Source organism: Heterodontus francisci, chromosome 4 (assembly GCF_036365525.1).
Source record: "Heterodontus francisci isolate sHetFra1 chromosome 4, sHetFra1.hap1, whole genome shotgun sequence".
NCBI lineage: Eukaryota > Metazoa > Chordata > Chondrichthyes > Heterodontiformes > Heterodontidae > Heterodontus > Heterodontus francisci.
Window position 1 is genome coordinate 111117876 of NC_090374.1, and position 22418 is coordinate 111140293.

General features: G+C 42.6%; 1 protein-coding gene across 1 annotated transcript in view; it reads left to right on the plus strand.

Annotated features, from left to right (window-relative positions):
- The window catches only part of vps13a (vacuolar protein sorting 13 homolog A), a 609759-nt gene that overhangs the window by 420836 nt on the left and 166505 nt on the right, over positions 1–22418 (plus strand). The window contains exons 50-53 of the mRNA XM_068029994.1: positions 2592–2738; positions 4510–4638; positions 11419–11552; positions 16242–16374. Of these exons, the coding sequence (XP_067886095.1) occupies positions 2592–2738; positions 4510–4638; positions 11419–11552; positions 16242–16374 (543 nt within the window). The remainder of the gene's footprint in view (positions 1–2591; positions 2739–4509; positions 4639–11418; positions 11553–16241; positions 16375–22418) is intronic.

Here is a 22418-nt window from a genome sequence, read left to right on the forward strand (position 1 = left end):
CGGGCCAGACTTTCTCAAGGGATGCTTCCCCCCCTTTACCCTAGTCCTGAACTTGCATTTTTCTCTAGATTCTCTCCTATCTCCTCTCATGCCTTCTCTGAGCTCGTCTTGTCCATGAGACCCACCTCCTACTCCCTCAATCCTATTTCCACTAATCTGCTGATCACCCAACTACCTCTTCTGGTCCCCATGTTAGCCAATATTGCAAATGATTTGCTTCAGGTGTTGTCCCTCTCTCCTTTAAATCTGCCATCATCAACCCTTTCCTCAAAAAGCCAGTCCTTGACCCCACCGTCCTTGCAAATTACCATCCCAACTTCAACCTCCCTTTCCTCTCCAAAGACCTTGAATGTGTTGTAGCCTCCCAAATCCATGCCCATCTTTTCCGAAACTCCATGTTTGAATCTCTTCAATCAAGTTTCCACCTCTGCCACAGTGTTGAAACAGCTCTTATCAAAGTCACAAATGACATCCTATGTGACTGTAACAAAGATAAACTTTCCCTCCTCGATCTTCTTGACCTATGTGCAGCCTTTGACACAGTTTGACCACACCCCCCTCCTCCTCCTCCTCGCTGGAATGGACTGCTCGCATCTGGTTCCATTCTTATCTACCTAATTGTAGCCAGAGCATCATTTGCAGTGGCTTGCTTCTGCTCCGTTACCTCTGATCTCCCCCAACGATCTATCCTTGAGTCCCTCCTATTTCTCATCTACACTCTGCCCCTCAGTAACATCATCCTAAAGCACAGTATTCGTTTTCATGTATGCGGACGATACACAGCTCTACCTCACCACCACCTTTCTTCTACTGATGCTCAATTATCAGACTGCTTATCCGACATCCAATACTGGATGAACAGAAATTTCCTCCAATTAAATATTGGGAAGATTGAAGCCATTGTTTTTGGTCCCCACTCCAAACTTGGTCCACTAGCTACCAACTCCAATCTTCTCCCTGGAAGTAGTCTGAGATTAAGCCAGTCTGTTTGCAACCTGGTGCCACATTTGACCCCACAATGAGTTTCTGACCTCATTCGCACTATGATTAATATGACCTATTTCCACCTCTGTAACATCGCCTGATTTCATCCCTTCTGTGTTCAGCTGCTGCTGAAACCCTTATTCATGGCTTCATTACCTTTAGATTTGACTATTCCAGCACATTCTGTTGGTCTTCCACATTCTACTCTCCGTAAACTTGAGATCATCCCAAACTCTGCTACCCATGTCTTAACTCGCACCAAGTCCTGCTCCCCTATCACCCTTTTGCTCGCTGACCTACATTGGCCGTCAGTCAAACAGCATCTTGATTTTGAAATTCTTATCGTTGTTTTGAAAACCCTCCATGGCCTCACTCCTCCCGATCTCTAATCTTCTGCAGCCCCACAAAGTTCCAAGATATCTACGCTGCTTTAATTCTGGCTTCTTGAGCATCCCTGATTTTAATTACTCCACCATTGGTGGCGGCACCTAGGCCCTAAGCTCTGGAATACCTTCCCTACATCTCTTTGCCTCCTAACCTTGCTTTCCTCCTTCAAGACACTCCTTAAAACCTACCTTTTTGACCAAGTTGTTGGTCATTTGACCTAATATCTCCTTATGTGCCTTGGTGTCCTATATTGTTTTATAATGCTCTGTGACGTGTCCTGGGATGTTTTGTTACATTAACGGTGCTATATAAATACACGTTGTTGTTGATTTTGGCAGCATGTTCTTCCTTGGTAAAGACAGATGCAAAGTATTCATTTAGTCCCTCTGCCTTTGTGCATAAATCCCCTTTTTGGTCCCTAATCGGTCCCACCCCTCCTTTTACTACTTGTATGTCCATAGAAGACTTCTGAAATTGAGGCTAAAAGTAGGTTTTTGACCTTCTGGTAAATAAGGACAAATGCATGTAGTTTGGGGAAAATTATTTGGATAAGATGCTTAGTTCTTGATGCGGTATGTTCACATATTGACAGCTAACGGTAATATTATGTGTACTCTTCTGTTATCTTTTGCCCACATTTTCTTGATTTAAAAAAAAACATTCTTATAGTGCTGAAAATATTCTGCTAGATCTGCCGACGTACAAGTCTGGGAGGAGGTGGCTCTCGCTTGGTAGTGAAGTAGCATTCTGTTGGCTAATGTGGAGTTCATCCCACAATTCCAAAAGAACATATTCTGTAGAACTAGCAGCTCAGGCTGTATGAAGAAGTGGTGCAGCTATGGAAAGCGTTGTATGCGATCCATACAAGAGAGAGATGTGTAGCAAGTAAAAACTGGCTGCCAATAAAGAAATGAGGAATGCATTGACTGCATAACCCTGAGGATTCAGGACAAACTACACTGTGATTTACCAATGGCATTATTATCATGTAACTGGAGTCAAGCCTTTTGTCATCTTGGAACAAATATCAAAAGGAATTTGTAGTTTATTTATAACTTTGCCCCGTTTCTAACAGAACTGTGGAAGTGAGCAGTGTTAACAGATGGAAAACAGAAGCACAACAGAAAGCCATGTAGGGATATAAACTTGTGTTCAGTTTCATGTTTCTTTTTCCTACATAATCATGAGCAAATTAAACTTTGAAAATTTTTTTTCTCTAGGTTGGTGTGAGAATAGACTCCAGCAGCTTTAATCTAACCAGAATCGTTACCTTTACACCGTTTCACATGCTAATCAATCAAACAAAGCACAGAATAGAAGTAGTTGAAGAATGTGAGACAAAGTGGTTAAGCATTGATTCAAATCAGGTAACAGCATCTTTTTTAATCAATGTGGTGAATATTTAAAGGGGAATCAGATAGTTGCTTGAAAAAGATGAATATTGCAAGATGGTGGGGAGTGAGAATAACAATAGAATTAAACTAGATGGCTTGGGAGAACACAAACTGACAAAGACCAATAAGTTAAATGTCCTGTTTTGAGCACTAATATTACATGTGTTATGGCCACGTTGTGAAGGGTGTGGTGGTTCCCACTGTTCAACTCCCACCTGACCACAGCCAGTGTTTTTTTTTTGTTATTGGATTTTGACCCCTTTTTGTTTTATTTATCAAATAAATAGACCGCAACAGGTTTCATTGTAGGTTTGTAACCAGATCAATTATTTATTGAGCAATACACCTTATCCTGAAATTGTCGCAACCACATATACACTCACGCATTCACTCATGTGCACACACTCACGCATTCACTCATGTGCACACACACACACACACACACACATAAAGGACAGATAAAGAGGACGAGGGATAAGCAGTTTTCAGGTGAGATAGGGTTTTGTGGTTCACAGTAAACCTGTTGAATTCTATCACATTAAGTTCTCTTTGGTTGCAGGCCTGAGGTGTTTACAGATTTCTCCCATGGTTGAAAGTTCAGTTTGAAGACAGAGGGTCACTTCCAATTTCACTGCTGCATAAATTTAAAACCTTATGGCTTGCTGGATTTTCTCCCAGCCCTTACCTGGACAAGCTGTTTGGTGATGCTTCTTGCTGGGTGTCTCTCTCTCCCTCTCTCTTTTTTTCTCTTTCCCCCTCCCCTCTTCCTCCCACCCCCCTTCCTCTTTCTGGCTGCCTTTTAAAGTTAAAAGTTTGTTACGTCTCTCCTCTGCTAGGAGACAGGGATTTTCTCACCTGCAATGACTGACAATGGCCTTGGTTATGGCTACTTCACACCTTCTTTGTTTCAGAAGAACCCATTCAATTCAAAAATGACTCTTGATGGGTGCAGTTGACACATTTTAGCTTTGAAGGTATTCTTTTGTTCGAGCCGGCCAGTAGACTGTTGAATATGCAAAGTCAGATCTTTTAACCTTCAGTGGCCATTTTGGAGCACGTTGTTCACTTTTTAAAAGAAAGGTCCATTTTGATAACTCTTCAGGATAGGTTCCTGTGGTTTCAATCGCTACACTTTGTGAGTGTTGCACATGCTTCTATAATTTATAATTGGCCTTAAATAGCTTTAGTCCTTTAAAAAGCAAGTGGATATTGCAATTGTGGTGGTGGGGGATGTGGTTGTTGGAATTCTTCTGCATGGATGAACTAAGATGGGACAAAAGGTTTTCCTGATCTGTAATTATCTTTTGATGTGTCCAAAGTTGGATTCCTCAGTTAATGATCTTAGCTATTTTTGGCTATTTCACCAACCATGTGAAATAAGAAGTTACTGTACTATTATTGCTTTTAGACTGATCTCAATACATGTTTTCAACAAATAATCCTGTGATGTTTGTTAGAGAAGGACCTAGTACGTTGTTTACATTTGCTTGCTTTCCAGTCTTCAGTTTGTTTAGTAATAGGGTTCAAGTAGTGTGCACTTTCTCATATTGATTTAATTTTCCTCATTGATTTGCCTACATCATTAGTCAAATTATCTAATGGAAGAAATCCCATTGATATTTGGAGAATAAAGTTAATGTGAAGAGTAGGCAAGATGAAGAGCATAATTTAGCTTTGTATCCTGCCTTTGAATATGTCTTAATCCTTTATTCATTTCATGGGTAATTTTCTTTGTTTCAATTAGTGCATCCCATTTTGGCCTGCCAGAGATTCTGAGAGATTAGCAGTTCGAATTGAAGGATGCAGTGCAGGGCCACAAAAGGTTTACTTCAACAAACAAGAAAATTGTCTTTTACTTCATCTGGACAATAAGGTGAGAATGTTTTAGAAATGTTATGAAATATGAATCTGGATACACAAGAGTACCAATGTGTCTAGTCAAGTGTCATGAATGTTATCCACTTTAAAAAAAAAAAACACAAGTAATTAATTTTCTTATGCTAGCGTCCTTGAACCAATAACTAACACTTAGGTAATATTAATGGATTCCCATTTTATTGCTCACAGTCAGTTACAAAATGCATCTGCATTGTAACTATCTGTTCTCTTTGCATTGCTGATGTGTGCCTATGTTCTTGGTTTTGCCTGAAATTGTCTTTTTTGTTTCCTTTATTGTTTTATTCTCTCCTTTTGCATATTTAGCAGTGGGGTGGGAGGAAGCAATGGAAAGCAATGTAAAGGGTCATGCTATAATTGTCTTCCCTCGTGTTTTCGAAGTGCCTTCAGCCTTTCTCCATATCTTCTTTCTTGTACTGATGGAGCTACTGCTTTGCAATCCACGTGCTCATCTGTCATCCTCCACACCATTGCATAGTAAAGCTGATTACATTCCCTAAAACATCCAGTCTTTTGTCCCTCCTACTTGTCTCATCCATTATTGTCTTCCCATGACCTTCCCTTTACATTCCCTCCCCATCCTTCTGCACGTGCTATTCCTTGCTATTTTTGTCGCAACCTGCTCCCTTCCTGTCCTCCTTCTGTTTCTTGATGTCAGTTTCTCTATCTTTCCTCCCTTCATAGGAACATAGGAACAGGAGCAGGCCATTCAGCCTTTTGAGTCTGCTCTGCCATTCTATTAGATCATGCCTGATCTGTACCTCGACACTATTTACCTGCCTTTTGACCCCTATCCCTTTACATCCTTACCTAATAAACAGCTGTCAATCAAGCATTGAACATTTAAATAGATCCAACATTCACAGCCTTTTGGGAAACAGTTCAAAATTTCCACTATGCTTTTTATGGAAAAAGTGCTTCCTGATTTCACTCCTGAATTGACTAACTCTAATTTTAAGATTCTGCCCATTTATTCTTGATTACCCCACCAGAGGAATATGGTGTACACAGATATATATTAGAGAGAAGCTATCAAATCAGTTTATCATTTCAAACACTTTGATTCAATTGCAGCTCAGCCTTTAAACTCATGGGTGTACAAGATGAGTTTATACAACCTGCCCTCGTAATTGAAGTCTTGGTATCATTTTAGTAAATCTGCTCTGTACTCTTTTCAAAGCTAGTATATGCTTCCTCAGAGACAGTGCACAAACTGAACACACTCCAGATAGGATCTGATCAAGCCTGTCTGCTGAAACATAATTTCCTTCCCTTTAGATTCTCGTCTCAAGATAAAAGCCAACATTCCATTCTTATTTTGATACTTTTTGTACCTGTGCTCCAGCTTTTAGAAATTTGTGTAAGTCGAACACCATAATTTCTAGTGTTGTGCTGTTAACAAAATGTGTCTTTCTTAAATTCAAAATGGATGACCTCTCACTTCCCTATATCAAGCTTCATCTGCCATAGTTTTGTCCCATCACTTAAACTGTCTATGTTCCTTTCTAACTTCTGGCTTCCAATCAACAGAAGTTACTGTGACTTCTAACTTGGTGTCGTCTGCAGACTGAAAGTTACAACTCTCTCCCGCTCTCTGTTCATTTAAATCATTGATATTGTTATGACTGACCGCTCCAGTCAAAGCCCCCAAGCAAAATATACGATTCAGATAGTGGTGGGAGAAACGCACTGTTAATTCAATCCCATCCCTCCACAGAACGCCTAATATATCATTTTAAACTTTCTAAATTAAAGAAAGACCCAGCCAAATTGTACCATCTATTAACCCCCCAAATGAGGCTAACCAAACCAGATATCTTTAAATCAACAAATTAACTATTTAATTTTTAAAAATTCTTAAACACGATGAACATATAAACAACATTTAAAATAGAAAAAATTAGAGTCCTTGCAGATTTACAGTCCAGTGTTGCTTGAAGTCCTCACAGCTGTCCAATGGGGGAGAAAAGGTTCTTCAACAGGAGGACTAATTCTAGCAGTAAGTGATGCTTTCCTTCCTTCAGTTTAAATTATCAGAAATCTCTGTTTTGGCTTGACTTTTTTTAGAATTCTGAGATAATTAAACAGACTAAATTCTGTTTCTTCAGTTTAAATGGCTGAGAACTCTTCTTTCAGCTGTCTTGTCTGTGTTCTGTTAGAACAGACTGGCTTCAACTAAAAAGCCAGTTCAAAATTGAATTGTAACAAATGTATCACTTGATGCTCAGTCCGAGTGGCTGTATCCAAGGTAACCAAAAATGCACTTTCTCCAACTCCTGAGGCTTGCTGTTTCTTAAAGCAGTACTGATCCTTAAAAGCACTCCACATAATCCCCGGAGAAAAAAAACTACAAGACCATGACATTATACATGAAAAGCTGAAGCTCCAGTACAGATTGTTGGGAACATCACTTCTCACATCCGACCAATCAGAGTACACTCCCTTTTTCCCTACACTCTGTCTCCTACCACCTAACCAATTACCAACCCATATCACAATTTATATGCTCTCATTTTTGCTAATAATCTCTTGTGCAGAACCTGATTAGATGCTTTCCAGAAGTCCATAGTTGGGCACTTACCTGTCCACCACATTAGTGATCTCAAGAAATCCAATTGGATTAGTCTGATTAGATGGGCAGTTTCAGTGCTGAGACTTGGGGGGTGTGGGGGGAGCAAGAGTGGTAAAATAGAATTTAATAGTGAATTACTTCTGATTTGTAGGGTTAATTCAGAGATGAGTTGGGAATGAAGGATCTGAAACAACAATCTAGTTGAACCTTGAAGAATCCTTCAAAAGTTTATAAAGTTATTTATATGGCACAATCTAAACTTGAGGACTCTCACCAATGCCAGCCCCTAGTAAAATATATATTGGCTCAGAAATTTGACTCTGACCGTTTTTGGACATGCAGTGGATGTATTTTGCAGCCTGTAGGTCTGAATGGTGAGATCCGATGCTCTCCAGATTGTTACGTCCAGGTGAGGAGAGGTCGAAGGACTCCCCTCTTTTTCCTCTCCTTGTTTGACCACAACAGATTTTTTTTGAAAAGGATATACTTTCCAATTCAATGAGTGTTTTAACAGTTTATGCGCTATGATCATAACAGAACCAATTGGAGAGATTTTCTTGAGTTTAGCAAAGAGGTTAGATTTATTACACTTAAACTGATCTAAGTAAAATAATAAAATACACTTCAACTTTCATGCACACACACTCGAAGTTCACACAGGCATGCAAATAGATTAGAGTGAGGGGGAGGTTAGATTGGTCAAGTAAGAGACCAGAGAAATAAAAGGGATATACAGTCTCTGGTGACCTGGCTGGCTTCAGGCTGACCTCTGTGGACATGCGACTTTCCCTCGGTGGTCCTGATGCTTCTGATTTAAAGATGTAGATGGCTGATTTGGCTGTCGTCCTGGAGACAGTATGCAGATGTGATTTCCTTCAAGGAGTCTCTGTCTGCACCAGGGGTGTCCCTGGGTGGTCTAGGTCAGCAAACAGGGCTCAAAGCTTGCAACGTGAGTTGGAGAGTGAGGGAGGAAGGAAGGACCCCACTTGGGTCTTCTCTGGTCAGCGTCTCAGCAGCTTGTCCACTTAATGCAGAGCTTAAGCACACGAAGGGTGGGCCTGTCACATGACTGTCGTTAGTAGTGTATTCCTCCTTGTAACTTCATCAGTTCATGTCTGGGAATCCCCCTCTCAAAGCTAGGGTCCCATTGTTCGTGATTCGGCTGTATTTTACATGTCCACCACCGTAAACTATGGCGGTCTAGCTGCGCGGACCATATGTTGTGGAGCCACTGCAATGTTAGACGTGAGTGGCTCATTTAAATGGCCGGGGCGGAAAAATAGACTACATGTTTCTAGCCCCCCTCCAACCCGCCCCCAATAACCACAGAATTCATTCCTTGCCCTCTTTTCCCCCTTCCCCAAAATACCTACCTTATGCACCTGACCTTCCCCCCCCGTCCCCTCCCCGCACCACTCAAGTTCATAAACTTTTAACTTCATCCCTTCCCATCATACCCCACACCAATCCACATTAGTTTGACACCGCTCCCACACCTCCCACACTGAAAACTTACCTGCTCCCCCCGCTCCACCAGTGTTCCACCTCGGAGCCCCGGACGGGGATCCGAAGGCGTGGGAGCGCTGGCCACTGGCACCAATATCGCACCAGGATGGGCGGCAGGAGCAGGTAAGTAATAAATTCATTTATTTTAATAAATTAACATATTTAAATTTTGCTCCCATCACCGAGTGGCAGGGGTGCCGCCCCAAGGCCTCACAACCGCCGGCAATATCGGGCCGGGCATTCCTGGTGTAGAGGCCCGTAGCAGACCTCTCCTGGAGGCATTTTCTGCCCCCCACCCCGACCCCTGACTTCGGGGTGTCTGTAAAATTGGCTCCATTGGGTTTAAGGCATTCTCATTATAGCTTGATGAGTTCATGTCTGGGAACCCCTTCTCAGCTAAGGTCCCATTGTCCACGCGATTAGGTTTAATGGTTCGTCTCCACCAGTTGAATACCTCAGGTGATTGTCTTGATGCCCTGCCAATGGGGGCAGGATATGTAGTTCACTCATATTCTCCAGGTCATTGGCACGTTCTACAATCTATCAAAGCTGAAAGCAAAGACAAAAACATGCCACGTCTGATCAGAGAGCTTCTATATGCTGATGATGCTGTGCTAGTTACTCACACAGAACCTCAGCTACAAATCTCTTGGACTGTCTCTCCCGTGCCTGTAACTTGTTCTCCTTGACTATAAGCGTAAAGAAAGCCATGGTCATGGGACAAGGTGCATCTCCACCCTTGATCACACTAAATGACACCCCACTGGAAGTGATTAGCAGATTCTGCTACCTTGGGTCCACGGTGACAGACAATCTGTCCCTTGATGCAGAGCTTGATGCACGCATAGGGAAAGCAGCTACAACCTTTGGCTGACTTGCAAAATGCGCATGGAGTAACACCAAGCTGAGCCTTGCTCATGGTTTATAAGGCCTGTGTTCTCAGCACCTTGCTGTTTGGCTGTGAAACATGAGTCACTTACAGCTACCAGACAAAGAAGCTCAATAATTTCCATCTTTGCTGTCTGTGGTGCATTATGGGTATATCCTGGCAGGACAAAATCAGAAATGTGGCAATCCTCTCAAAGGCAGAGCTCCCAAGTGTGTGGGCATTAATCAAACAGAGGCGGCTTTGGTGGATCGGACATGTCCGCAGGATAGACGGTCACATACCCAAGGACCTTCTATATGGTGAGTTAGCCATGGCCAGGCGACCAGTGGGGTGCCAAAAGCTCTGCTTCAAGGATGCTTGCAAGCATGACATAGAAGCCGTAAATATTGACTATCGCACATAGAAGTTACTAGCTGAAGAAAGAGGGAAATGGCGACACATCTTGTGGACTGGTGTGCACTACCAGGATGACCAGTTGCTACAGCAGCTTGGCAACAGGCGCCAACGTCAAAAAGAACTTAAAGTGTCGCTTGGCAGATTCATGTGCAGCACTTGTGGCAGACCTGCCTCTCAAGGATTGGCTTTCACAGCCATCAGCAAAGGTGCACCAAAAGAACTTAAATGGATTTTTTGCTTCATATCCCTCATCTTTCGTAGATGGAAGGATGCCAACCTTGATGGGTCTTTGCAGACATGGTGTCTCCCATCTCAGTGGATTGGAATGTGGAAGGTACAGTGATGCAAATTGGGGTAGCCATCTTTAGCTACGAGTCCAAGTTGCTTTTAATCTCTGTTTTTAAAATTCAATTCAGTTTTCTAGCTGGTAGATTTAAAAATCATCATTTGACATAAAGCATGTTTTCATGACAGGATAGTGAGCCTTGGGACTCATTTCAGTGATGCTAGAAAAATGTAAAGAGCTTGTTAGTCGAGAGGATTCCAAGTTTGGGCTGCAGTGCCCCTCCATTAAGTGTTAAATGAGTTGGGAATCAAGAGGGGGATCCCTGGGTCAGTAATCGGGAGGTGAACCTACACAGGTCTGGGCATTGGCAGAGGAGTCTGGGATGGGCGATTAGGAGAGGAGGCCAGGGGCTCTGGTGGAGCAGTTGATCAGGGGTCAGGAGAGGTGGCTAATGATGGGCCAATTGGTGGTCTGGAAACAAGGCTGGGATCTGTTGGGAATCGGGAGGGGTTTAGAGGGAGGGTTTAGGAGGTAAGTTACTTGCTTTCTTTATTGATGAGTGATCTCTAGAACTGGTTTCTTTGAGTGCAGCCTGCAATGGTGGTGGCGGCCTAAAGACAAACCAATCTTGGAGGGGAACCTCAATCAAGCATTATTTGCATATGCAAAGGACTGAAATCCTGCTTCACGTGTGCGTAAAGGACACCATTTGTTTGTCCTTGCTCAATGTGGTGGATAGTGCATTTTTGGATGGAAATGTGTGTTCATATCCTGCCCGTCATATTGGAGCCTTCGGGGTTTGAATAGCACCCGAAAAATAATTGCTGCATGGACCAATTTCTAAGCCATTAGCTCCTCTTTAGATGGCTTCCCACCATAAGCTAACATATTTGCTGCAATTCAAATGTTAAGCCATTGCAGATCATTCTAAATGCTTAATTAACTGTTGTCATTTTGATCCAGAAGATTTAGTGCTCTATTTCAAAACTCAGTGTGTCCAGATGGTAGAAACTTGGTTTTGAGTTGCATATTATGCATTCAAATGAATTTAAAATGCATTACAACAGGATTATCATTCCTGATTGACTTTTTCTTCCATATATTACAGTTTGGAGGTATCATAGTGGAAGTACACTTGGCAGAACATTCTACCGTGGTGACTTTTAAAGATTACCATGAAGGGGCTGCTCCATTCCTCATTATTAACCACACAAACGCAAGCACGATTGAGTATCATCAGAGGTACATTGCATGTATAACAAGAATTTGTTTAAGAAATGGCAGCTGTTTTCATTGAACTTCATTGATCATTCTATTTAGGAATTATATAAGCATAATATTGCCCTAGGATCCTTTCCAGCTCCCAGATAGAATTGGATTTGATAAGAGTGGATGACACTTTTTAATGTTAAAAAAATTCAGCTGTATACAATACTTTTTAACTATTGGCTGTATAAATCCATTCATTGGATTTGATTTTTTAAAAAGTAGGATAATCACGCATCCGATAGACTGCAGTTTACTGCTAGTATTTATCTCTGCAGATATAAAAGCAAAATACTGCGGATGCTGGAAATCTGAAGAAGGGTCACTGACCCAAAACATTAACTCTGCTTTTTCCACAGATGCTGCCAGACCTGCTGAGTGGTTCCAGCATTTCTTTTTTTTATTTATCTTTACAGATATGTTTTAGCTTTAGAAGTTTTACTTTAAATTGAGTACTACAATGTATATTAAGCATTACTTGCAGTTATGTTGGCAATTGTTAAAAATTGCATCCGTCAAGAGATCAGCAGACACATTGGGATACACAAATTCATATAAGCTGCCGTCTATTGTCATTTCAATATAAGCATTTGTAAAAAGCACTCACCTTAGAATCATAGTTGTTACGGCAGAGAAGAAGGCCATTTGGCAAATCGAGTCCACACTGGCTCTCTAGAGCAGTCCAGTTCATTCCATTACCCCGCTCCATCCCCATAGGCCTGCAAGTTTATTTCCATCAAGTGCCTATCCGTTTTCCTTTTGCAATGACTGATCGTCTCCACTTCCACCACTCTCGTAGGCAGCGAGTTCCAGGTCATTACCACTCGCTGCGTTAGAAAGTTCTTCCTCGTATCCTCCCTGCATCCCTTGCCCAATATGTTAAATCTGTGTCCCCTAGTTCTTGTACGATCAGCTAATGGGAAAAGCTTTTCTTTGTCTACCTTATCTAAATCTGTCATAATCTTGTATATCTCTATCAGATCCCCTACCCGCCCCCCCCCCACCCCCCAACCTCTTTTGCTTCAAGGAGAAAAACCCCACCGTCTCCAAGCTAACCTTGTAGCTAAATCCCCTCATCCCTGGAATCATTCTGGTAAATCTCCTCTGCACCCTTTCAAGGACCCTCACATTCTTCCGAAAGTGTGGTGACCAGAATTGGATGCAATACTTCAGTTTGTGGCCTAACCAGAGCTTTGTAAAGGTTCAGCATAACTTCCCTGCTTTTGTACTCAATACCGTTATTTATGAAACTCAAGATCCCATATTCTTTGCTAACTGTTCTTTCAATAAATATATTCTGCCACCTTCAAAGATCTATGCACATGAACCCTAGGATCCTCTGTCCCTGCACACTCTTTAGAACTTGTCTGTATTAAATTCCATCTGCCACTTGTTTGCCCATTCTGCTAGCCTATCTATGCCCTGTTGCATTCGATCGGTGTCATCCTCATTGTTTGGATATCTCTAAATTTGGTATCATTAGCAAATTTTGAAATGTTACTCTATTCCAATATCCAAGTCATTTTTATATATATCAAAAAAGCAGTGGTCCTAGTACTGACCCTTGAGGAGCACCACTGTCTACCATCCTGCAGTCTGGAAAAACAACCATTTACTATGACTTGCTGTTTCCTGTCCTTAAGCCAATTTTTTTTATCCAAACCAAGCTGCCACTGACCCTCCTATTCCACGAGCCTCAGTTTTGGTAACTAACCTTTTATGTGGCACTTTGGCAGATACTTCCTTAAAATCCATGTAAACAACATCTACTCCATTCCTTTCATTTACCTTCTCTGTTAGTTCATTAAAACATTCAGTTAGATTAGACAAACAGGATCTGTCTTTTACAAATCCATGCTAGACCTCTTTAATTAACTCAAACCTCGCCAAGTGCCTGTTGAGTTTTTCCCTGATTATTGTTTCTAAAACCTTACCCACCACTGATGTTAAACTAACTGGCCTGTAGTTACTAGGAATGTCCTTGCACCCTTTCTTAACAAGGGTGTCACATTTGCCACTTTCCAATCCTCTGGCATCTCGTCTGTATCTAGGGAAGCTTGGAAGATTATGGCAAGCCTTCACTATCACCAGCCCCACTTCCCTTAGAAACCTGTGATGTAAGCCATCTGGACCAGGTGACTTATCCACTCTAAGCATTGCCAGTTAATCCAGTACTTCCTGACTATCAACTTTCACCCCATCCATTCTCTCTATCATCTCCACTTCAACCAGTATTTTGTCAGCATCCTCTTCCTTAGTAAACACCAGTATAAAGTGCTCACTAAGTATTTGGATCTTGCCCTGTGCCTCTAAGCACATATCACCTGATTTGTCCCTAATAAGCCCCACCCTGCCTCGTACTACCCATTTACTATTTACATGCCAGTAGAAGATTTTTTGGGTTCCCTTTTATATTAACTGCCATTCTATTCTCTCATTCTCTCTTTGCCAGTCTTATTTTCCTCTTCACTTCCCCTCTCAACTTATTGGGCTGGATTTTACCAGCTCCTCAACGCTACAGGTTGTGGTGGGGAGGCACGTAAAATGCTAGAGGGAGGGAGCAGCCCCCCAAGACCCTGAGAAGGCCCCGCCAGATATTGGTGGTGAGGCCTCGGTGCGGCAAGCGGCGGAGCCTTCATTAAAAATAGCTGAATGAGCATTAATAAAATTCAAATTACCTGCAGACGGCGGCCGTCCCACGCTGATTTTAGAGCCAACTGGCTGCGACTCACGCGCCTTTGGAACTCCATTCCGAGGCAAGACGCTGGTGGGGAGGGGGGAGGAATAAAATTATCAGGGTGGGAGGAGTGGGGGAGCAGGGAAAACACTTTTTATTGGCTGTGGGGATGGTGGGAATGGGGTTGAAGGGCAAATGTGAGAAGGTTGGGGGAGAGGTTCAGATCGGGAATAATGTCAGTTCTCTGAATATAGGGCAATGAAAAGACCATTGAGGGGGGGTTGGGAAAGGGCCTCCATCTTCTAATGATTTATTAAAAGCAAATGAAATCTAATATCCCTTTAAAAATGTAAATTTTTGCCAAGGGTTTGAAGCCATATAAAAATGGCGCCGGCACAGTGGCATCAGAGGTGGCTGCTCCACCCCCTCCATTTAAATCAGCCCCCGCATGTAATATCACAGGGGCTGTGCAGCAGCACCTACTTGTCGGAAGGCTGCCACTTTCACAGCGCGCTGCCGAGCTGATAAAATTCAGCTCACTGTATTTGGCCTGATTCTCATTTGAAGAATTCACCTGACGTGAATCGTACACCCTCTTGTTTTTTTTCTGTTTCATCATATTCTGTAACTCCTCGTTTTTGGTTCCCCCACCATTCCCTCCAGTTGGAATGTACCTAGCCTGTACCTAAAACATCTTGCCCTTAAAGATCATCCATTGTTCTTTTAATGTTTTTCCTGTCAAACCTTGGTTCCATTTTACCCTAGCTAGATCCTCTTTTATCCCATTGAAGTTATCCCTCTTAAAATTTAGAAGCTCTGCTTTAGATTGTTCCTTGCTCCTCTCCATTACTAATCTAAACCTTATGACCTATGATAAGTCTTAAACAAAGACTAGCAAGATCTAAAGAGCCAATTACCATTAACCCTCTATTTGTCTATTCATCTGTACTTGCCCTTTAATTTTAAAATGATGCTGAAGTCCTGCACAATGTGCAATCATGGATATTTCAACATCTCTGAAATTTGGAGTAGATTCTGTATAAAAATGAACATCCATGTTGATGGGTAATTAAAATGGCAGTCGGCTTGCATGGTGGGTGGAATTTATGATATATTCCCTCCACTACAGCAATTTAATTGGTGATATTTCAGGCGGGAGGACGATCTGGTCCGTAACTGGGAGGGGGGTTGGTAACTCCAGTTGGCATCCAGGGGCGGAGGGGTGAGGTCAGAAAAGGGGGAGGGAGAGATCAGCTTTTGGAAGAGGAGAAGAAGTTTCAGCTGGGAATCGGGGGTGTTGACAATTGGCGTGGGAGGTGTAGGCTTGCAATCAGGAAGAGGCTGAAGGCTTCCTTCAGGGACCTGGGGGAGCACTCCTGATCCTGCTGGTCGACAAGGACTGCTGAAAGAGGCATTACCTGGGGAGACTGAAGCTTCAGCCCCTGTTCAGCTGTCGAGAATCCGACAGCTATGTTTCTGTTAAATTTAAGTCATCAGGCGACAACTTTGGTATGGTAAATAGGACCCCATCTGCAATTTGCAGGACCCTCGCTCATACCTTAAACTATACACTTGCAATTTTAAAGGGGTGGAGTTGGAGTGGGGTTGCCCGATCCTATACTTTAATCCTGATCCTCTCCCGCCTGTCAGGGAGCAGGGCTTAAAAATAAGGCCCGTAACTGTGTGAGGGAACGGAATTGCTGTAAATTCTCCTATCGGATGTTAAATGAGTGGTCCCCTACAAGTGGTAGATAATTTGTTAGCAGAATTCGTTATTCTATTTGTTCTTGCTTTACCAAATTGGAATAAGAGTGCAGGTTTCTTCTCAAGAATTTTGTTTTTAAAATAATTGCTCTGTGCTTAAAGTGCAAAGTGTCAAAAAGTCAGAGTATATTTTCTGTCAGTAGTAAGCTCCCTTTTCAAGTAACTAAGCTGCACTTAGGACTTATTTTAGTTTTATTACAAATGGCATAATTTGTTACTCACAGTTCAACTGGAAAGAAGCATAAACTGGAGCCCGGTAAAGCAACTTACTATACCTGGGACGATCCAACAGAATTGAGAGGGCTGAGCTGGAAATGTATGTGTGAGGATACAGCAGGAGAACTGAGTACCATGGAGGTAAATATGTAAAATATTTTTATGTAATGCTTTTACTTTCGTCTCTTCCAGTTTGGTTCTGGCTTCATACTGTTAAATTATCTTGTATTTGTGTGCATGTTCCATTTCAAGTTTCTGATCTAAAAGCCTGACAATGCTACTGTGTAATGTTTCTAGTAGTATCTTTCATTCACCTTGGTTTTATCTCATTTCATATTCAAGATTTTACCCATAATTTTCTAAGTTAGTAATGTTTTGCATGTATATGTTAAGCAAGGAGGCATTCCAGTTCTGTACTTTATCAGCCAATATAAATTAAAGTAATATTTGTTACAATTTTTTTAGGTTAAAATCTATTTTCATGTCATACTAGATTTTTCTTATTGAACATACGGTTGGGTGCATTAGTTGTATCACATGACTAATGCATTGAAAGGCTTATTTTGTGGGGTCAGCTTCATTTATATAGTGGGTTGAACTGGTCATTTTTGGGCACAGCATTATGTGCTTGGCTAGGGATGGGGACATTGGAAATTTCGTATAAGCAGCCCTTTTAAAGGTTATGGCCAAATTAAAACAGATGCAGCCATTACAAGGTACCATTGTCATCGGCTGTCCCTCGATTCAAGGGCAACGTCTACTCAGGGTCACAAGTTTCTGCCATGCGTCTTCATATAACCAAGCAGGCCGATTTTCCATTTTCCACCTGCAGATCTTTGGGCACAGGGGGCAGGACGTTCCCCCACGAGGTAGCGGGATCGGGAGGTACATGATTTGCTTTCTTTTCTTTGCTTCTCTGCAGTCGCTCTGCCTCATCATTTAAGGCATTGGGACATGAATTGTGATGCAGCTTGTTGGACAAGTTGTTGCTATTCTGAGTGGTTGGTAGCGAGCTCCTCCCAATCATTAAGATCAGTGCAGTGCGCTTCAAGGAGAGCTTCAGAGTGTCTATGAAGTATTTTCTTTGTCCTCCCCCGGAATGTTGGCCATTTGAGAGTTGAGAGAACAGGACCTGGCAGGGAAGACTATTTTCAGCCATATGGACACAGTGGTCAGTCCATCAGAGTTGATTTTGCAAGGGTTTTGCCTGTAGATGTGTCCTTCTTGAAGCCAGAAGCATTTGTTCAGTCCTCCCACTGAATTTCTCTAGTGCTCTTATGTGTTGTTGATGCACAGTCCAGGTGTAACTGCAGTACAGGAGTGTGGTGACAACAACTGCTCGGCACCCTAAGACTTCTGTTGATTTGCAGAGGTTTTTTTTGTCAAACACTCATTGCCATAATTTGTAAAAGGCTGGACTGGCGTTGCTGATCCAGTGTTGGATCTCCTCATCAATGGTGGCCTTTTGAGAGCGGTAACTGCCAAGGTATGAGAAATGCTCAGCATATTCTAGAGTGTTTCCTTCAGCATATCTGGGAGATGGAATATTTGGCTGACCAGGTGTGGATTGATATGAATTATGTTTAGGCAACTTTTAAGGACAGGCCGAGTTTCTTGGATGCAGAATTGAAGAGATCGAGAGTGGCTTACAAATCTGGTGCAGAGTGGGAGATGACCCTGCAGTCATCCGCAAATTGTAGCTCATGTATATCTATGGTGGTCAGTTTAGTTTTGGCACAGAGGCAACCGAGATTAAAGAGCTTTCCATCTAGATAGTATTTAATACTGACACCAGAGGGCAGTTCTTTGATGAGGTGAATAGCCACCATCAGGTAGACTGTGAATAGTATGAGGGTTATCACACAGCCTTGCTTGACCCCAGTCCAGATTTTGAAAGTATTTTGTTCAGATCTCCCACTCAAGACAGTTGCAGTTACGTCGTCATGCAGCAATTTCAGGATTGTGATGAAGTTTCTTGGACATCCAAATCATTGGACCACAATCTACAGAGCCTTGCAATTTACTGAGTCAGATGCTTTGGTCAGGTCAATGAATGCAATGGAAAGTTCCTGATGTTCTCGACTTTTTTCTTGGATTTGTCTGGCCACAAAGGCTATGTTGGAGGTTACTCTGGAAGGTCTAAAACCACACTGTGTCTCAGGGGATTTCCTCAGCTACAGGAAGTAGGCGATTCAGGAGAATGCATGTCAGGATTTTCTCTGCTTTGGACAAGAGGGAAACACCTTGATAGTTTTCACAGCGTGATTTATTTCCCTTCTTGAAGATAGGTACAATTGTTGCATTCCTGAAGTTGGGTGGGCAGTTCTATTTTTCTCCCGATCCGTTGGATGAGTGCATGGAGTCTTGATGTGAGCAAAAGCTTTGAAGTCCTCAGCTGGAATGCCATCGGAGCCACAGGCATTTGTTTTTCATCTGTTTGATTGTAGTTCTCCAATTGATGATGGCTCTCCTGTGGTCAGCTTCATTTACGTAGAGGGACGAGCTCCTGGTCATTGTTTTGCACATCATTGTGTGCTTGGCTTTGTTTTTCATATTCTTTCATGGAATGTGGGCATTGCTGGTAAGGGCATTTGTTGCCCATCTCTAATTGCCCTTGACAACTGAGTGGCTTGCTAGGCCATTTCAGAAGGCAGTTAAAAGTTAACCACATTGCTGTGGGTCTGGAGTCACATGTAGGCAAGACCAGGTAAGGATTGCAGATTTCCTTCCCTAAAGGTACATTAGTGAACCAGGTGGCTTTTTACGACAATTGATAGTTTCGTGGCATATTACTGCGACTTGCAATTCAGGATTTTTATTAATTGATTGAATTTTTTAAATTCCACCAGCTGCTGTGATGGGATTTGAACTCAAGCCCCCCAGGGCATTAACCTGGGCCTCTAGATTACTCAGATTTCCAGCATCCGCAGTATTTTGCTTTTATTCCTCTAGATTACTAGTTCAGTGACATTACCACTACACCACCATTTCCCTTGGAGAGTACACGTCAGGAAATTTCATGTAAGGAGCCCTTTTGGAGGTTATAGCTGAATTTAAAGGGATGCAACCTTTTCAAGTTACCAGATCTGCAGCTAAAGGCAAGAAACTGTGGACACTGGAAACACTGATCAGGAGAGAAAACAGAAGAGTTAACATTTCCGGTGTAAACCATTCTATTGTATCAGTCCTACAGCTGATTTCATCTGGAGGCTCTGGATTCTTGGGAAAATTGATTTGGGGGGAAATGTCTGCACAGAACAATTTGATGCGGCAGGCCTCTGTCTGTCTTTTCATTGCGGGGTAATTAGAGATTAATGATACTGTCCTTGCTCTCGCAAGATGATCAGTATGAAATCCAGCCTTAAGCACTATAGCCCCAATTTTACAAGGGCTCTGCCAATGGTTCTGGTGGTGTTCTCTGATCATAGAAAGGGCCTATCAGAAAGCACTGTTGTTTTGTAACAATGAATTTTTCAAGTTTTGATTTTTGGGGTAGAGTGAATGCAGAGGAAGGTGCATGTGCAGTTTGCATTTAAATAGTAAAATTATTATGCTGAATTTCCTGATTTTGAGGAAGGCTTTGCCCCGCCACATAACTTGACTATATAAAATGGATGCATGTTTGCTATACTGGCCAGACCATCAGATATAGAACTGGCTCTGTCATAGAAGACAGAGGGTAGCAGTGGAAGGGTGCTTTTCTGAATGGAGGGATGTGACTAGTGGTGTTCCGCAGGGATCAGTGCTGGGACCTTTGCTCTTTGTAGTATATATAAATGATTTGGAGGAAAGTGTAGCTGGTCTGATTAGTAAGTTTGCGGACGACACAAAGGTTGGTGGAGTTGCGGATAATGATGAGGATTGTCAGAGGATACAGCAGGATATAGATCGGTTGGAGACTTGGGCGGAGAAATGGCAGATGGAGTTTAATCCGGACAAATGTGAGGTAATGCATTTTGGAAGGTCTAATGCAGGTGGGATGTATACAGTAAATGGCAGAACCCCGAGGAGTATTGACAGGCAGAGAGATCTGGGCATATAGGTCCACAGGTCACTGAATGTGGCAACGCAGGTGGATAAGGTAGTCAAGAAGGCATTCGGCATGCTTGCCTTCATCGGTCGGGGCATAGAGTATAAAAATTGGCAAGTCATGCTGCAGCTGTACAGAACTTTAGTTAGGCCACACTTAGAATATTGCGTGCAATTCTGGTCTCCACACTACCAGAAGGACGTGGAGGCTTTGGAGAGGGTACAGAAGAGGTTTACTAGGATGTTGCCTGGTCTGGAGGGCATTAGCTGTGAGGAGAGATTGGATAAAGTCATATTGTTTTCACTGGAACGACGGAGGTGGCGGGGTGACATGATAGATGTTTACAAAGTTATGAGCATGGGCAGAGTGGATAGTCAGAAGCTTTTTCCCGGGGTGGAAGAGTGAGTTACTAGGGGACATAGGTTTAAGGTGAGAGGGGCAAAGTTTAGAGGGGATGTGCGAGGCAAGTTCTTTACACAGAGGGTGGTGAGTGCCTGGAACTTGCTGCCGGGAGAGATGGTGGAAGCAGGTACGATAATGATGTTTAAGAGGCATCTTGACAAATACATGAATAGGATGGGAATAGAGGGATGCGGTCCCCGGAAGTGCACAAGGTTTTAGTTTAGGCAGGCATCAAGATCGGCCCAGGCTTTGAGGGCCAAATGGCCTGTTCCTGTGCTGTATTGTTCTTTGTTGTATTCCTTTATTATTTCTTCTGTATTGAATATTTTGATGTGTTTCCTATGTACTTATGCCTTTTTGCTCAAGCCTTCAGTTCAATAAAGAGCACTTTCCTGAAATATTGGCAGTTACTGCTGTGGTACAAGTTGCAATTTATGTTTGAAGGATGAGGATCTCTTTGGCTCTTCAATAACTCATGCAACTCTATGAAGATAGTCAATCAGCAGGTTCAATAATGCCTTGGGTGGTATGTCTAGAGGGCCCATCTTTGCAGGCTTCTACCTCTACTTCTACCTAGGAATGTCAGAGGAGATTCGCTGTTGCTTCACAGAGGTAGTGACCAAGCTATGCCTGTAACATTACTTGTTCCTTTGGTATGTGAACTATTGTAAGATTCACAGGACTTCAAGTAACATCCAAAGAATACATGGGTTTTTATTATAACTTAAACTGGAACAGATATATGTACAGCTATCACAGCAACAGCACCAACATGCATCTTCCCCTCCCCCTGTCAGCATTCCAAAGGGATTGTTCCCTCCGTGACACCCTGGTCCACTCCTCCATTACCTCCACCACCTCGTCCCCTTCCCACGGCACCTTCCCCTGCAATTGCAGGAGGTGTAATACCTGCCCATTTACCTCCTCTCTCCTCACTATCCAAGGCCCCAAATATTCCTTTCCGGTGAAGCAGCGATTTACTTGTACTTCTTTCAATTTAGTATCATGTATTCACTGCTCACAATATGGTCTCCTTTACATTGGGGAGACCAAAGGCAGAGTGGGTGACTGCTTTGCAGAACACTTCCACTGAGTTCGAAAGCATGACCCCGAGCTTCCGGTTGCTGGCTGTTTCAACAATTCCACCCCCCACCCCCCCACCCCGATCTCATGCTCACATCTCTGTCCTGGGATTGCTGCAGTGTTCCAGTGAACATCAACGCAAGCTTGAGGAACAGCACCTCATTTACCGATTAGGCACGCTACAGCCTGCCGGACTGAACATTGAGTTCAATAATTTCGGAGCATGATGGGGCCCCCTTTTTTACTTTTATTTTTAGTTATTTTTTTCTTAATTTTTATCTGTTTATTTTATTTTAGTTTGTTTCTACTGTGCCTACCCACTGTTTTTTTCATGTTTGTGCTTGGGGTCAGGCTGCTCAGTTTTCTCTCCATTAACACCCTCTCTGTACTAATGTTTTTTCTTTCAGCACACCATAAATATACCGCTTGCCTTTGCTCCATGACCTTCTGGTCAGTTATTCTCTGTGACCTTGTCCTATCAACACCTCTTTTGTTATATCTTTCTCCACCCCCATTTTACTTGCTTAAAACCTTTTACATTTTTAATATCTGCCAGTTCTGGTTAAGGGTCATTGACCTGAAACGTTAACTCTGCTTCTCTCTCCACAGATGCTGCCAGACCTGCTGAGTATTTCCAGCATTTCTTGTTTGTGTTACACATCGTCCACTG